This window comes from Xenia sp. Carnegie-2017, unplaced genomic scaffold, assembly GCF_021976095.1.
Source record: "Xenia sp. Carnegie-2017 unplaced genomic scaffold, XeniaSp_v1 HiC_scaffold_24, whole genome shotgun sequence".
Lineage (NCBI taxonomy): Eukaryota > Metazoa > Cnidaria > Anthozoa > Malacalcyonacea > Xeniidae > Xenia > Xenia sp. Carnegie-2017.
Genome location: NW_025813487.1, coordinates 9,973,989 through 9,992,402, shown reverse-complemented (window position 1 = coordinate 9,992,402; position 18,414 = coordinate 9,973,989). Strand labels below are relative to the sequence as shown.

The window sequence follows — 18,414 nt, the reverse complement described above, 5'->3', positions numbered from 1 at the left end:
TTCAGCAAGAAGGATTACTAACTTTATTTAACGTTGCCAACAATTTTTGAGACTCCTCAGGAAACAAAATCAGAAAATGTCAAAAAGCACCACAAAAAGTTCATAGCAAAGTCTTTCGAAGCACAGCTGTTCTAGATATGTCGTAATAGAACTTTCAGATTGGCCAATCGTGCTCCCGTGTCGTCATTAAATATTTTAAAAGCTTCAAATTGATTCACAGCTAGCGTCACAGTGGTAAGGGCTCAGTATATAAAAAGGTTCTCAGGTTGCAACGACGCAAAAACGAACCATTTGTCTGCAATCTTACGCGGACGCAAATACATAATACATGAAAAAGGACGAGAAACTGAAAACAGACAATGTGGAAGACAGTCTTTTATGTTTCAGTGCTAATCTTCGTGAAAGTGAGTATTGACAGAATTTCACTAAGTCCAATTTTCGTTGCCACAAATCCTCCTCATACTAGCTTCTATTTCTATTTCAGTCGTGCACTTCAGTCATTGCAAGTGCACTTTCATTTCAGTCAAGCGCAAGAAGAGATAGGACGGGTTTTTTCATTAAGCTTTTATATTAGCTTAAATAGTGAAATAATCGCTTTCATCTTCAAGACGTCTCATTACAGAAGAGTGAAATATACGGGCAGGTGTTTTTACAGGCGTTATTGCGTTTGCTTATTTATTTATTTGTTTCTTATCACTGCCAATAACATGGTAGATACACAGGAAACAGCAGCATTCATAAATGGCAGGAAATACCCATTGCCTCTCACCGTTTAGAACGAAAATAGATGGCAAATGTTTTTCGTACATCATGAGAACAATTTTACGGTATATTAAACACAAACTTGGAGGTGAACAAAGAGTTGCGAAATGTTGCAAAACTATACACATGTCTTTAACACTGAAACCTACTAATTTCTTGATTGATAAGTTTCTCACACACTTTTCAACAACAAAATGCCAAAAATGAAAAGCATTTGTAATTCGTTCGTCATTTGGCAAAGTCTTTTGTACAATATCTACTGATCCAAATTTTAATAGTTACGTATATAAGTAAAGATAGCGCGCAGAAAACACTTTGTGATATATATATATTTATATGAAGTGTGAATAGGAAATGTATAAATTTAGAGGAAAATTTCACTAATCCGACACTTTCTTACAAAACAAGGAGCTAATGTATGTTGTCTTTCATTACTTTCAAATTAGCAGGAGTTCTTGAAAATTAAGTTGTCAATATTGGGGGCAAATGATATCGCAGCGCCAGAAGCAAACACAAAGTCAATATCACACTGATTTTTACGCGCAGAGCTCACTAAGAGTTCATACAGAGCTCACAGCAGTAATGCCAATGCAACAGCTGGAAAATTCACAAATTTCTTTCCAAATATTCAAGAGTGTTCGATGATTGTTTCTAGCTAATTAATCTCTTTCCACGCATAGACGAGAAACAATTGTCCGCATTATTCAAATTATCATCAACTTGTGACATTTGCATTTAATTTCAAATGTTGCCAAAGTCAAAGCCGTTTTCCCACAATTTATAAGCTATCCGATAAACTTTGCTATTATAAGCTAGTTGCGATAAACTTTGATCTCGAGCTTGCAGTTTGGTTGGATTGAACATCTTCAAAACTGCTATCATGCTATCTTTCTCAATTGTGCAACTTGTGAGCAAGTAAGTAGATGATTTTCATAATTTCCACAAGCCTTTCCAATATGTAAAGAACTGCATTAGGAGTAGGCTATAGTCTAGGAAATAAAATGCAAACGGCTGCGTTACTTGTTTTTTTTTTCTTTTTGATTGCTTTTTGTGCTCAGGTAGCTAGGACTTTATGAAACTATGGTTTATTTGAACGCATACTAGAATGTCGAGAGAGCTCGATACAAAAGTACTCAAATATAAGATTTATCGTCCAACTTATTTTTCATGCGTACTCACGTGACAATGTTAGATTGTTCATACGTCATAGTGTAAAATGTGACGTATTTAATTACAATACACATGTTTTTATACAGCAGTAAAGGAGATACGATTGAGGTGTTATATGACTAGGAAAAGAGAAAATGTTAACTAAGTTAGATCAATATGTACATACGACCTCATTAAAACTAGAAGTGGTTTCGGGCTTGCACTGATCTGCTCTCGTGTTCTCCCAAAGGTCTCCTCGGTTTGCATAAGCCTGTGTAAACACAGTAAACATCTTTTATTTTTTAATTGAAACATTGCAAAAAAAGTTCCTATCGCTTTTAGATCGTGACTAAAACACCACACAAGTACATACGAGTACATACGAGTACATACGAGTACATACGAGTGACATACGAGTACATACGAGTAACATACAAGTATATACGAGTAACATACGAGTACATACGAGTGACATACGACTATTTTCTGGTCAACAAATGAGAAACAACACAATTTCTTCAATACATTGATATTTGCGTTTATTTTTCCTTGTATTTGTGTGGACTTTAGGGCAACCATTTGATGGATTTAAATGCTGAAAAGGTATTTTACTTTCATACTACATTCATTTGTATGTTTTAGTTGAATTTGTTATAGATATTTTGTGGATGCGATTTGCCAGTATTTGAGCGCTTTTTGACACATGTAAACGTTTTACGTAAATGTTGATATTCAAGAAATAGCGTAAGATTTATTGTTTATAGCTATAGTTTTAATTCAGTTTAAATATGGTAATATTTTTTTGGAAAAAAGTTGATTTTCATCGTTGATTTTATTTTAAAAAGTGTAGGAAGTAAAAATTGCAAAACAGATCGTAGTGAGTATTTACAATGGCAAAACAGTTAAACTATACTTAGCCATTCGGTGAAATTCGTGCATTTTGGATCCTTATCTATAAAGTAAATGGTTTGAACCCGGGAGTATCGTTACATGTTTGTAAATGTAGATCGTCCAGGTTGGTATAGTCCTGAGAAGGACTGTTTTTGTTGTTGTTGACTGACGTTTCGATAACCTTAGCGGTAGTCATCTTCAGAGTCAAAATGAATGTATAATCGCTTTCATAAATATGTATTTCCTAGGTGAAAGTGGTTCAAAAAGCGCTCAAATACTGGCAAATCGCATCGACAAAATATCTATAACAAATTCAACTAAAACATACAAATGAATGTAGTATGAAAGTAAAATACCTTTTCAGCATTTAAATCCATCAAATGGTTGCCCTAAAGTCCACACAAATACAAGGAAAAATAAACGCAAATATCAATGTATTGAAGAAATTGTGTTGTTTCTCATTTGTTGACCAGGGGCCGGTTGTATAAAGCTCTTAACTACTTTTCAACTACACTTTTTGCAGTTAAAAAGTAGTTAAATTTAACCCCGCGGTTAAGTCGGTTGTATAAAAAAGTAGTTAGCGCTAAATGCAGTTAAAAGGTAGTTAAAGTTAACTATGCTATGGAGCATAGTTAACTTTTCAAAACACAGTTAAATATGGCGGCTTACCTTCTCAAAGACAATTATGGGCGAGATGTTGTTGATCAACAAGGTTTTACGTTGAGTTTTTTGTCACATATGTATCTTCCATGGCAAAGGCTTTTAGAATAAGACCTTTATGGACAATGTACTACATTCGTCAGTGCTGTAAAACATCCCAAGTTTTGCTGACGAAAAACAGCCAACAATTTATCCACGTAACAAATCCTTTTTTACACAAGAGCAATTGCATTTTTGTATTATCTTTCTTGCGTCCGGTAGCTCTTTGCAACTCACAAGCGAGACTCTCAATTGAGATAGAGCCACTTCTTTAAGATTAGTGCACATAACTCGCTGACATTGTCTTACAAATACGTAAAATTCGTTCAATGACAAGAAAAACGAATGTTATTCGAGCAATGAATCCTATAGCCTTGGATGTATCAAATATTCAAATTGCGGGTTTTTCCCTGTGCATTTTGCTTGATTGAATATCATATGCATCATATAAACTCTTTGCTCTACGGAAAATAAGCTAGATTATGTTAAAACAAATAGGTACTACAGTATAAATGTTGTTCTAAGTATACCAATGATAATACATATAGATACATGACCTTTACAACAGTTTTTATTCATGACTACTCTTTTGTGTATCAGCTGCATGAGATACAATGATTTTAGTTTCTTAAATACATAAAACATTTCATCAGCATGCATGGTGAAGGTCCATGTTGTTGATATATGTACATTATCCATTGCATATTGTTTATTATACAAGAAGAAAATATACATGACAGTCAATTAGTGGGTTTTATTGATATTTCATCAAGTATTTCCTATGTAAAAATTGTTATTTTCAATGTACATACAATCTTGCCTGCCAATAAAGATCTAGCTACTGATCTAGCTGTGAATATAAAATGTCACAAGCAGAGAAGACAGTTGCTGGATTACATGGCTACTAACTATGATGACTCAAAGAAATGTTTTCTAATAATAATTCTTCGCCTGTGAATTAAGTTCAATACAATGCACAAAAAGACTTTATAAACTATTCCGACAAAAATATTTTTGAGAATAGATTTTAAATTAAATAAGTTGAGAGGAAATATTCTATGTACCTGGGGACACTCCAAATCTATAATAAACAAAATGGCATGAGTTTAACAGGATAGAAATGACAATGAAGACGAAATGAATACAATATTTATTCTATATGCTTATGTTACATTTTAATGACTGAGGAAAGATATGTCATAACAGTCGTGAGATTACATTGTAACTATGATGACCTTTAAGAAATGTTTGCTAACAAGTCTATCAATAAAAAGTCTATGACTGTCTTCTTTTGCTCATACAATCATACCTGTGACTAAACAATGATTACAAAACAATCACTCGTCACAAAACAATGATTAATTTTTTTGGTTAACAACATTTCTTCCAATGATTAGCAAAACAATATCTTTCTCTTTTATACACTATTACTGATAGTGTCAATGGCTGTTTAAAGCTATTCAAATACTTACCAAGATGCATACTACATATATTTCCTATGTAAAAATGTTTATTTTTAATGTACATACAATCTTGGCTGCCAATATTTTTCTAAGAGGCAGAAAGCTCTAGCTACTGTTTGATGATTTAAAAAGTAGAAAAAAAAATAAAACTCCCAAGCTTTAGACAAAAAGAGGCTAATAAATCACAAAGGCATGAATAAAAGTTCCATAGCTAAGGCTCATTAACAAATATATCCAATAGTTTTTATAACTCAGTTTTTGAAAGGTAGAATTAAGAACAAATAAGTATTTTGTGTATAGCTGTGAATATAACATGTCACAAGCCGATAAAAGACAGTTGCTGGATTACATGGTTACTAACTATGACAACTCAAAGAAATGTTTTCTAATAATAAAAAAGTCCATCACTGTCATCTTTTACAAATATGTGTGACTTATGTCTGTACAAACACATTTCTTTCAAGCATTTTACTCAGCTGTTATAAAGAGAAACGAAACGACCCTTTTCCTTTGTTACCCTCAATCTCTCAGTTTTAAATTCTGTAAAAGCGAGGCCATTCAATTATTTAAATACTTGCACATAGAACACAATATGAATCAATTTGAGAAGAGTTCATTGTTTCGTTTGCCAAAGTCCATTATATGTAATTGGTACATGAAAGAAAGCAATCCTTGCCGAGATTCATATCATTCGTCAACATCGTACTGTATTACACAGAAGATAAGGGTCGATTTTCTTGAGAAAAGTCCAAAGTATATGCTACAATTTAATCCGGTTACCATGTCATCGTGAATCGTTTATTAAATTTTATTTTCGCATCATCAACATCCGTAAAAACGACAATAGTTTGCCATATTTTAAGATTTTTACAAAAGCCAAGAGATTTTTCTTGATTTTGAAGTCATTTTATAGTTCACTTGCCCTCCATTACAAAGCATAAATTGATTAAACTTTATGTCATTTAACGTAAACAACATTCCACGCAATTTCCACGCAAGTTAACTACGCAGTTACTTAACTATCCGACTAACTACGTTTAGTGCAACGCAGTTAAGTCGAGCAGTTAAGTTACTACAGTTAAGGAGTTAACTACGGTAGTTAGCGCTAACTATAGTTAAAGTTAACTACGTTTTTATACAACCGGCCCCAGAAAATAGTCGTATGTCACTCTTATGTACTCGTATGTTACTCGTAAGTACTTGTATGTTACTCTATGTACTTGTATGTTACTCGTATGTACTCGTATGTCACTCGTATGTACTCGTATGTTACTCGTATGTACTCGTGTGGTGTTTTAGTCACGATCATTGAGTTCTATAATAACTGGAGCGGCTATCTCAAGCGCGGCCTTAGATATCTGGTGACGCCAAAAAAATGGCGGATTTCGTCCGTTGCCGCTGAGATTTACCGAAATTGACCGCTTTTCCGAAAATTTCACAATTTCCCACTCCCTCCTGAGGAAAGAGTGAAGAAAATGTATGTGTGTATTTGGGATTCGGCAAGCAATTTTTTGATGAAAATCACGATAAAAACCTACAATTCGTAACAGCGAGTCAACATAGCTTTCCAGTTATCGGCTCCTACGAGGATGTATTTATAACTATCGATGAAAGAGCTATATGTCGGCTACACATCTATGAATGCAGATATGCGTCGTTTTCTTACCAGCGTCAAACTTGTTTGATCGATTAAACTCTTTAGTCTATACAAAAGTATATCATAGTTCATCTCCACAGTGGTTCACGAGAGAGTTAGCTTATTTTTATCATTGCTATTTTGCTTCTTTTTACTTGTTTCTTTAAAAAGTAAATATTAAATCTCTGGATATTTACGTATTTTCTGTAATTGAGTTTCATATTAAATTTCAAAAGACTCAAGTCTGCATAGGTTTGGTAAATGAAAACAAACAATATTGTATAGAAATTACTTTAAGTAACCTTTTGTGATGTTCTGAAGTGCAACTGCATCAAATACTTGTAAAGTTGTAGCACATTTTGATTTTGTTGTATTGATATATAAATTGGGCAAAATGCAAATAATCATCAAAACACTTATGCTTCCAATGGTGTTTATAATTCATTTTAGTTTTAATACTTCTACCCTTATTTTTCACTTTGTTTTGTTTTTCCTATATTTTCAATATAAGTGCACAATTTGAATGATTAAAACAGTTTTCACTTCAATAATAAATTTCATAAGCAGTTGGTAGTGCATTTTGTTCTCTGAGTATCCACATTTGGTGTTTTCTTCATACATGAATGATGAAATGCATATGGATATGTCATAACAAGGCAATAAAACCAAATGAATTAAATACCTATAGTGTACTTTTATGCTAGAAGCTTAACAGCTTTCTAGAAATTATAAAGTTATTGGATTATATTACCTCTATATCATCAATCTCATGAAAAGAAATAAGAAGCAAAATATTTGTAGAAAAGCTTTGAAAAGTGAAAACATTTATTTAAAAAGCAGCAATGATGCATATGATAAATCCCATTCTGTACTCTAATAGGTAAATAAGCTCAAACTGTTTCTTAAAGAAATATAAGAAATATATAAGAAATATACAGTACAGTAAATTTAAAGGTTTCATCACTGAATCTTTAATGCTTCAGTATAGTGCATTAGATATTAGTAACATTTAAACAACACTCAACTAAAATATTTTGATAAAGATATGCCATGATTTAAACATTATGTTATATAAAACCCAATGGCTTATTCAGTTTAATGCTTCACATCTGCATCAAGTCATCATCAATCTCAGTACAAATGTTTACATAGACACAAACTTTATGGCCTTTCCATTTTATATGTTGTGAATTGACATTTAATTAAGCATCAAAACACACAACCTTCTTGCCATCTTTTTTTGGTTCATGAACTTCAACTTCAAAGCATTCAAGGCATCATTAGTGAATCCATTGTCTCCATCCATAGAATTTGACCATGATCAAATTAAATAACTCTGGATAAGGCAGACAATAAATCAATTATCTTTACAGCATTATCATTTTTAAGACTCTGCCTGATCAATAACATCTTCCAGTCATCTTTACTTCTTGGTCTTCCCTGCATGTTGTCAGCAAATACAACATAACAAGCTCTGCTCCAAATCATGGGTACTGTTGGGGCTGATCATTTCTTCTTGATACTTTTCACAGAGCAAAATGTGTGCAGGGTCTTTTTGCTTTAGGGAAACTATTTTGCAAATAGATAGGTAAATTTACGATTTCATGCATTAACAAATGACAGAAAAGTATGCAGAAATTTATAGACAAAAACAGGAAAACATCAGTATATTTGGCGTTCAAGTCAGTCTTAAAAAAATACGATCTTTAATATGTATTTTATGGCTTTTCAAGTGCATGTATAATTGCTTTTCAATCGTTGACGGACTAACAAAACAAACAACTACCTCACCTGTGGGAAGCGATATGTACCTTTTTGTGGAAACTACGACATCCAACAATTGAACGATTGAAGTGTTGGCATTATAAAAGAAATGCCAAAAAAGAATCGTCACAGAATATGGAACTAACGATATCCATATTCTGTGATATCGTGTTTGTTTTTGAAAAATTCTTTATAATTTACTATAGACACCAGGGGGAGGTCGAGAATATTATTTTTCTGCAAAGCGATCATTTCAGCGGAAATACGTCCGTTGGCCGCCATTTTTTTGGCGACCTCGCCCCAGTAAAGATAGCCGCTCCAGTTATTATAGAACTCAATGGTCACGATCATCGCTTTTAATCATTTCAAAATTGACTTTCTCATTCACATTCAGATTACGAGCTCAAGATTTGTATACAAAGCCATAGTTAAAGTGGGAAAATGTTTTAGTAATCATGCTAGCATTCATAAAGAATAGAGTCGATATTAATAGGTTTCCTTAATTCGTTGTTTTATGCAATTACTGTTGTTGGCAGTGTTTACAATAAAAAGCGAATGATTCCCCCACAAGATTTCGTCATTTTAGTTTAATTTTTGTTTATTTATCTTTAAATATATTAAAGTTGTATTTAATGGTATCTTTCGTCTTCTCTAGAATTGTTTTCTGAAGTAAACAATAAAGTTCTGAAACCTGATTACAACACAAACGGAAGCCATATTTTTTGCCGTTCGCTGTCTAATTAATAAGAATAAGAATACTAGTACGATTCAACTTATTTCCATTAAAACAGGCCAAGCTCGTGGAAAATGTGAAATCATTCGGGATGAGATCGTAAGACGACCCAACTCGGATAAAACTATTTACATTCCAATATGTGACCTAGACGGAACGTTTGCTAGAAAACAATGTCACTACCAGCCCCCCAAAGTAACGTGTTGTTACGTAGACAAGAACGGCAAGTCTATTGGTAAAAACAGATACATCCACGTAATCAGCACGTATAGCAGCCAGTGAACTCGACATTTGAATAACTGGAATGATAACCGAAGCCAAAAATTGAAGCCAAAAAAATATTTGTCGTCATCATTCGTCATCACACGTCAGGCTCTAGTCTCTCGCGTGTTCATTTTAATTTTTTTAAATCATTTGTCCTTTGGTAATGGTAGAGTTCGGATCTTGATCAGAGCGTAAAAATAACGAAATTTTTGGAAGGAAAAGGTTCACGGAAAGTGAATCAAAGTGATAAATCAAGAAGCAGGGTGAGGTGAACTTAGTCGATCTGCTTTTACGCTGCGGTTTTCCTTTAAAACATATCAAAGTCTTTAAGGTAAATGGTTTGAACCCGGGAGTATCGTTACATGTTTGTAAATGTAGATCGTCCAGGTTGGTATAGTCCTGAGAAGGACTGTTTTTGTTGTTGTTGACTGACTTTTCGACAACCTTAGCAGTAGTCATCTTCAGAGTCAAATGAATCAAACGATCTACATTTACAAACATGCAAAGTCTTTAAGGATATTCAATTATTGATATCGAGATGACAACCATGTAGTATTTCAAGCACAATAAAAATCGATGAAAAATACAATCGCTCTGTAAAAAGTAAAAATGCGAGTTATAGACTCAGTATGTTTTATGAAACTGGATATTCAAGTTTCTTTTTTCTTCGGAAAAACAGATCTTTAAATCCACTGAAATGACAAAAAAAGACAAACACTGTCTGACACCGTGAAAATTTACCTTCGGACGAAAGAAAAGTTTATGCTTGAATATTTTCTCGTCATATTTTCTATTGTATTGTCTTTTTAGCATACAGTGTAATTTTCATTTGGCTTTTCCTCGTTACAAGTTGTAAGTTACAACGAACTCACTGTAGTAAAGTTTCAGCTGTAAAAAATAACCTTTTGCAAGGAGTTGGCCTCGTGTGTTGTTTGTCGTGATGTTGTTTATATGTTTATGCTTTCTCAATTTGTATTCAAATTTATATTGGCCGTGTATGTTTGGCACTCAGGGGAATGAAACTGACGTACAAACCGCGTGAATATTCAACTTTGAAGGACTGGAACTGACGTACAAACCGCGCAAGAGACTAGGACTTTGGCTTCAACTTTTTATCTATAAAATGTATTGTTGTTATCATTCCAGATATATATATATATGGAGTTCACTGATAGCAGCACGAGAAAAAAGACAATGACGCTAACATAACAGCAAATGACAAACAATACAAAGAGAACAATTCGACATAAAATAAGGGCGTCAGATAAAGAAATCATCGTAACATACCCGTTGATGGTAGACAAGAAATGCCTATATCAGTAAGGGCTGATTCTCACTGTTTTTCTTCTCAAGTAAACATCCTGCATAGCAATTGTTGCTTTTGGAAAGAGAATCACCTAATTAAAACAACAAGGTCAACAAATGACTTAAGCCTGACTTCAACTAGAAAACATTTCTCGCAAAACGATAAATTTTGAGATGAAAATATTCGTGAAAATGAGTATTTGTCTTCTACAGGTAATAATAAACATGAAAATCACGAACAAACTAATACAAAATGTCTGTATCAAACACTACCTTGACAAATGCTACTGTTTCAAAATAACATGTTATGATTGTTACTGTAACGACGACCAGAACAAAGAAGCTAGTACAAGGAACGGTTCACCATACGTTGTTTATTTGTGGAACGGGCTCTGAAAGAAGAATTTCCGTCTTCTCTTGAGAGAGCTTAATTTTTATGACCGGCAAAATGTTTTCATTAGCATGGTTTGTTTTGTAACTTGTCTAAGAAATTTCTTAATCAAAATGGTCGGTTCCTGTAGAGTATATAGAGTCGTCAGATGGTATGAAAATTCTTTTTACGTGCATATAACTCGAAAACTAAATAAGATAAAAAAGTCAACAAATCAGACTTACTTAAATCTGATTAGCTAGAAAATTTTTTCAGCAAAAAGTGCAAATCATTCGAACTCAAATTTTCGTCTTGCTGAACAGTTTGCAAGTTTCATTAAATTTGCAAACTTCCTTCTTGGAATAAGATAGCGGCAAACCACCACTTTTAAAAGCACCTCCTCTCACTACAAAAAGCCACTGGCTGCAACAGCCCCTCTTTCCATGTTTTTTTCTTTGAGTCAGGAAGAGGAAAGTGCACCCCTGCTTGGCGTAACTGTAAAATGCAAACTTAGCCTAATAACATTTTTTCGAACAGCCGTAAAGTATTTGACAAAATGCGAGAATTTACGAGAAAGAAGACTTCGTCAAGTCCGTCCTCCAATGATGATTCCGAACTGCACCAGAGATGGGGATTTTCAACTCGAGCAATGTAATGTATACAAAACGAAATGTTGGTGCGTTGGAATGAATGGAAAGAAAATTCGTGGGACTAAAGTTCGCAACAAACTTCCGGAGTGCTATTTAGGTGAGTTTATGCGACTCAAGTTTGTTATAAACGCACATCAGGCCTTCACTCAGTCTACTCGTGAACACTGTTTGGCTGTATTTGCGTAGTATAAAATAGTTGGCAAAAAGCACAATAAAAATCACATAATGCAATTTCACATGCAGCAATGTATTATGTAAATAAATCAATTTCATTATATATGTCATTAGCGACACTCACACGTGCAACGCTCTAAGAAACATTTTGATTGGTTCAAGGACTTTGTGTTAGTTACGTGTGCTTTATGTATCTCAGGACTACATAGGAAAATCCGAATTTCAGGCCCATTTCAAACGTCGATAAATATATGAACCGTCCGAATGCATTCAAAACAAAATATATTATGGAATTTCATCACATTTTCTTTTGTTTTTAATACATTGTACACATTCCGACGTTTGAAACGAGCCTTAAACTCGAGATTACGCATTCATTACACAATGAAATAAATTAAAGTGACTGCTTAATTATGTGTCGCTTAATACAGGTTGACAGTATTATTTGACCGCCCGGCATAAAAAGCTGGAAACTAATGTTATTTGTGAATTCACATCATAGAAGTCGTCTTGCATATTTTTTTAAGAAATAGATTTTTTATACATAGACTATTTACATGTGTAATGCGACAAAACATTGTGCTTTTGTAATTAAGTTGGTCCGTATATGCCATAGCTTCTCGGTAGAAATTTGCATCTACTTCATGCAGATCAAGTTTCTCCAAACAAATCCGACTGTTCTCTGTACAAAATGAATGTACAGAGAACAGTCCTCATCCACATAAATGTTAATCTTCTGCGTGTTGAAATGCTAGTCTCTTCTCTATGCTAAAATTACCTTTCTCTATATAAACACACTTCCACTTGACAAAACTAACACCAGTGCAAAGAGTCGTGGTCAGGGGGAAGGGACAAAGCCCTGAATTTGTAAGAGTTGGGAGACGTATTGTTTTCTGCATTTTGAATTTTGATCAAGGTGATTGGGTAGAATGGGTCTCATGGGCATCTAGCCGCCATTTTTGCTTAGCCGCCATGCTAACCATTTTATACTTAGGAGATAAATTACAAAAAAAATGTTTTCAATGATTTTTTTGTTGTGTTATAATAGTTCCAATCAAAGTGATGATGAACAGAAACACACGCCCTTCCTTGTGGCAAAAAACAGTGTTAAAGGCGTATAATTACATCCACTGCATTAAATAAATGCTTTTATATCATTATGACATCTATTAACAACTGAGTTTCAAAGGTAGGGATCGCTGTCTATTCATGAATAAGAAAACACAACAGAAAATTTGTCTTTCCACCATTAAATGCTCTATATTTGCTGGCTTTTGGAACAAAATGGCGGACGCTAAGCAGTTTTACTCTGGTGTTATAACTCTCCTAATACAGGACTCTAAGAAGGGGGTAACTGAACGCAAAACAACTACAACACCATGATAAGCAACTTTTGTCCGAACTTTAAAAAAGACGTATTTAATGTCAAAATTTTATGTTTCTTTCCGTGATAAAAGAGATAGTAATGATCAATTGTACATAGACAGTATGATTTTCGCAATTGATCATTTTAGCAGTTTACTTAAAGTGCCTATATTACCCTCAGAGAAAATATCTATTTTGATAGAGTTGACAAAATTCAGAACATTTACAATATATTTTTGGTCGTCCTTGACTTTTCGAGCGTCAAAATTGGCTTTTTTCGTCTTTACCCTAAGGAGCTGTGACTGGGTCTAGTTTACCGGACGTGACGTACATTGGATAACCCGCTTTTTTTAACGCTGATATTCATATTGAAATTTGTAGCAAAGTCAAGAAATATATTTTTCCTGAACTTGAGTTATATTGCGCGCTTTGTTAATAAATCACTTTGTGATTTTACTGCGTAAAAGCAGCGTGTTTCCCAATGTACCTCTCATTTGGTGAACTAGACCTAGTTATAGCACCACACTGTGAAACACGCAAAAAACGAACTTTGACGTTGAACAAAATAAGGAAACTCAAATTTTCGTCTGATAAAATATATTGCAAATATATTTAAAATTAGTTTTTCTGGGGGCAAGAGCGTCCCGCAACTTCGTTTATAGAGGGGAATATAATTTTAGCATGTAGAAGAGGTTTGCTGTATGCTCGTAGCAACCTTAGGAGAAATAACATTTGAAGATGCAGAAGCTTGACATTTATGTGGAGCAAGTCGTTTTCCTTGGAGAAATGTTGAGTTTGTGCGGAGTAGATTGACTGCACACTCAATTTTTCGTACGGAGAAACTTGACATGCATGAGACAGATGCAAATTCCTTCGAAGAAGCTGTGGTACACACGCTTTTGAGATATTACAAGAAAAATATAGTGTTTAGCATGTTCTAACATGACTTCAGATCTGGGCTCTCTGGACAGTCAAATAATAAATACATGAATAATTTCTCAATTCTGATTGGTATAAAGCACTGATTTTGAAAAGACTGGATCAAACAACTGTATATTTGTAGTAAGCAAATTTTAAAGCCACCGCCCCTTTACTAATGGACTAACACATCGAAGGCTTTTGACAAAACATGGACAACATAGCAACATATGGCCAAATTATGCTTTGAAATAACACAGAAGGTGAAAAACAACCTTTGTGGCGATAGTAAAGCGATTCAGAAGGAATAATAAGCCGTATAAAAGAAAAATGCATATAGGTTTCATTCTGAATCACTCGTAAAAAAGGCTTGTAATTTTAAAGGATTGATCAGTTTATGATCGTAAATAAGATAATTAAAGAAGTTTGTACTTCTAAGGTACGATTCCAACAATTCCAGATATTTATATGCAGTTGTGGGTTATTTTTCTTAGTTTTTCCATACCACAGTAGAGTTACCGACGACAAAAATCGCTACATTTTAAATATAATTCATCATATTTCATCATATTTTTAGCTTTTCTATAAACTGATTTATCTCTTAGTTATCTTCATGTAGTTACATTTTGAACTTTCAGGATTATTCACGTACAAATCCACAATACATTTGCTCCTTATTTTCGCAAGTTGGTCCCTTAGTAATGGCGGCGTTCCTTAATTTTTGTCTTCAATTTTTGTGCTAGATGCTTGATCCAGTCTTATTTCGAGATCAGTGGTATAGTGGCAGTCCGATTCTTATTTAATACCAAAGTAAAATAAGAAACATAGGGCAAAAAATAAGCATTCAGACAATAGCGATAAGCATAAACATCTTGTCTTTAATATTTATCACTTCGAAACAATCAGAAAAATCCCAGGAAAAAAATTATGTTAATTATTTACGTTAATTTCTAATTATGTTAATTCACATTCGCTATGTAGATACCTGTGGAAAAAGATTCAGGAAGGGGCCGTCACGTATTCGTCGCATCGTCGGCGGACGAGAGTCGAGCCCAGGTACATGGCCATGGCAGGCAATGATTCGCTCCAAACACCGAGGTCACATATGCGGTGCGACGTTAGTGCAAAAAAACTGGCTCGTCACGGCAGCTAGCTGCTTTGGTAAAGAACAAGACTTAAAATAAAACTCTCATGAAGAGCTAAGGATAAAGTTATTACAGTAAATTACTCAAATTAAATAAGGAAATCAAAATCGCCGTTTATATATTTTAATGATCGAGTTTAAAAAATCACAAAATCTAATCAGGAAAAGAATAAAGCAGAAACGTACAAGGCTTTCAGAGTTTAGTCTTGCTCTTCGAGCATTATCGATGCTCATTTCTTTGTAGAAATCTATTTTTTGCAGTGAGCGAGTATAGATACATTTTTATTTGCCTAATGCAATGTGAAATGCCCTCTTTTATAAAGATGTATGAATGAAGTCGTCTTCCACATTGCTCTTATCGTATCAAAACTATTTGTTGGGCCTGCAATGTTAGACTAGCAAAAAGCAGGCCAGAATATTGCTAACGTTTAACGACCACTACCTATTGATTTTGATTTCGAATCAATCTGAAACATGTTTAACAAATTGGCTACAAATAGATATGTTTCAAAAATGCAATTCTCTGTTTATGCAGATAACTACACAAAGTGCATCAATGAATGGACGGTAATACTGGGAGCACATGAACTAAACTCCAGCAGCAACACCAAGATAGGAGTTGAAGCAATACACATTCATCCGAAGTATCAACCAGGAAAAGAAACACATCCTGGAGATTACGATATCGGTAAGTGATGACAATAGATGCATGGTTTTTATGAAATGACTTGATATCGGTAAACTGGAAAATAGCATTTCTGATTAAGACACTAAACTAGAGTACATAATAACTCAAGTTTCAACATCAGATCACTCCTGATGAAGACACTAGACTGGAGTATAAAAGGACTCAAACCTTTACATCAGATCACTCCTGATGGAGACACTAGACTGGAGTATATAAAGACTCAAGTCGCAACATAAGATCACTCCTGATGAAGACACAAGACTGGAGTACATAAGAACTCAAGTTTTAACATCACATCACTCCTGATAAAGACACTAGACTGGAGTAAAAAGGACTGAAACCTTCACATCAGATCACTCCTGATGAAGACACTAGATTGGAATATATAAAGACTCAAGTCTCAATATGAGATCACTTCTGATAGAGACACTAGACTGGAGTATATAAGCACTCAACTTTCAAAATCAGATCCCTCCTGAGAAAGACAGAGTAGAGTATATAAGGAGTATTTAACATCAGACCATTCTTGATGAAGACAGTAGAGTGGAGGATTTAAGTTTCAAGAGAATATCTCTCATAAAGATAATACACAGTATAGTATATGATTAAACTTAGAACCAGTGTCAACAACAGATAGCGTTATAGCAAAACTTAAGTTATAGCAAAACTTGTGAAAGTTGAGGAGCAACTCGAAAATTCTGGGAAACACTAGCACTGCGAGCTCGTTCTTGCAAAGCAATTTTTCGTGTCTTCCAAATTTTCTCTCGTGTTTCTATTATAGCGCGTTCAGACTGAGTGACAGAGTATGATAAACTGGTAACCATTCACATTGGTAACAATTTTTGAGTACCGTGCAGGGCACTCAACCTGAACGCGCTATTACTTTGTATTTTCTACTTCCTAAATGCAAGCTATCTTAGAACAACATTTGTGCAACAAAAAGTAGGATGAATAAGTTCAGTACACAGAAAAACCTAAACAGAAGGGAAAAAGCAAAAAATAAATACCCGTTTGCAGAAATAAATTGAAACCCATGCTTTAATTAAACACAAAAAATCTGAGAGGAACCGCGATCTTTTTAACTCACAAAAAATGATTTTTATCCTAGATCATATAATGGTACCATCAACGATCGCTTTGTATGTGCTGGATTTAAATAGGGTGGAATTGATGCTTGTCATTTCGACACGGGAGGTTCGCTGACATGTCCAATGAAGGGCGGCGCTTGGGGATTGGCTGGCATAGTCAGTTGGCGTCGGTCATGTGCACAGCCACACAAATACGGCTTGTACACCAATGTAAGAAAGGTACAACAATGGATTGAGAAAATCCTCACGTAATAAATAAGGCCCTAAAGAATCGCCACCATCACCATCCTGCTTTACGCCCCTGGTAAGGGCATGGCAAGGAAAGATTGACACGAGGAAAGATTGACACGACCGCAATTGGAAAAATATTAGCTCTCCTTTCGTTTTTCGATAACGTAGTTGAGAATATAATAATGTAAATGTTTTAAGAATGAAACATACTCCGATGAATAAAAGACATCTTGGAAACTTAATATATGAGTTAAATGGAAAAAAAATAACAAGATTTAACTTTTCCATTGGTCACTTTTTCGACCCTTTTTCAGAATCATAGTCTGGTCTTCACAACGATATCTGGAGATGGTTTACAAGATATCTTTATTCAAAGAAGTGTGTTTCATCCTATATTTTTTGAAATATAATATAAATATTATCTCATTTAATATAAACGACAAGTCTTTTTAGAATAGACATGTTTCGACATGGTAGAGTTCATCTCAGTTGTTGACATTTGATAGTGGAAAGCAGAGAAACTTTGAATAAACGCCGAGTGAAAGACAATCTTTGAGAAACATAACATCTAGTTCTGACCTGGTAAATAAGTGACGTAAGACATTGTAAGGGTGCAGAATCTAGGGCGGACAGGTAGTGAAATTATCAAAGGTTGTGTAGAAACTTGAAATTTTCAGTTCAAAAACATAAAGTTCAACCGTACTAGTGACTTGTTTGGCAAAAAATGGAGGGAGGGAAATGTTTATTAGTATATATTATAAGTTAATCTGCTGTTTGGGGGTGGTACCTCCAGCAACTACCACATAGTAAATCCGCCTATGGTAGTTTTACAGCTATTTATCATAGTGAAACACATACATAGGGACATACTTAATAATTAAATGTAAGAATAGAGCAATTTAGCATCAATGATTATATGAAGAATGTAGAATGATAACTACTACATTTTGAAATCTTTGTCGAAAACATTTTCCTGTGACATACACACGTACACACAGTACGTAAAGTATTAATGAAAAAATTTAAAAAAATCGCAAATAGTAGGTTAAATGGCAAAAACAATAACCGAATAGCCCATAAAAGAACCATTTAAAACCAGAACTCTAAAACCAGTAGTTCT

At 34.2% G+C, this 18,414-nt stretch overlaps 1 protein-coding gene across 2 annotated transcripts; it reads left to right on the top strand.

Moving 5' to 3' along the window:
* Nucleotides 1–235: 235 nt before the first annotated feature.
* Nucleotides 236–18,247, top strand: LOC124451172 (acrosin-like). 2 transcript variants are annotated; one of them, XM_047001804.1, is made up of 6 exons: nucleotides 236–404; nucleotides 485–643; nucleotides 11,574–11,783; nucleotides 15,125–15,304; nucleotides 15,823–15,975; nucleotides 17,084–18,247. In XM_047001804.1, exons 3-6 carry the CDS (start codon nucleotides 11,639–11,641, stop codon nucleotides 17,176–17,178), a joined length of 573 nt encoding a protein of 190 aa, XP_046857760.1. In that variant the 5' UTR covers nucleotides 236–404; nucleotides 485–643; nucleotides 11,574–11,638; the 3' UTR covers nucleotides 17,179–18,247. The 2 variants fall into 2 exon arrangements, with proteins under 2 accessions (XP_046857760.1, XP_046857759.1); XM_047001803.1 differs by lacking the exons at nucleotides 236–404; nucleotides 485–643 and having other exon boundaries at nucleotides 10,497–11,783.
* The last annotated feature ends 167 nt before the right edge of the window (nucleotides 18,248–18,414 follow it).

Coding starts and splice junctions, on each gene's coding strand:
- LOC124451172 (XM_047001803.1), top strand. CDS start 11,480: ATGTTTTTTTCTTTGAGTCAGGAAGAGGAAAGTGCACCCCTGCTTGGC. Junction 11,784..15,124: donor ACTTCCGGAGTGCTATTTAG/GTGAGTTTATGC, acceptor TTCGCTATGTAG/ATACCTGTGGAAAAAGATTC. Junction 15,305..15,822: donor CACGGCAGCTAGCTGCTTTG/GTAAAGAACAAG, acceptor CTGTTTATGCAG/ATAACTACACAAAGTGCATC.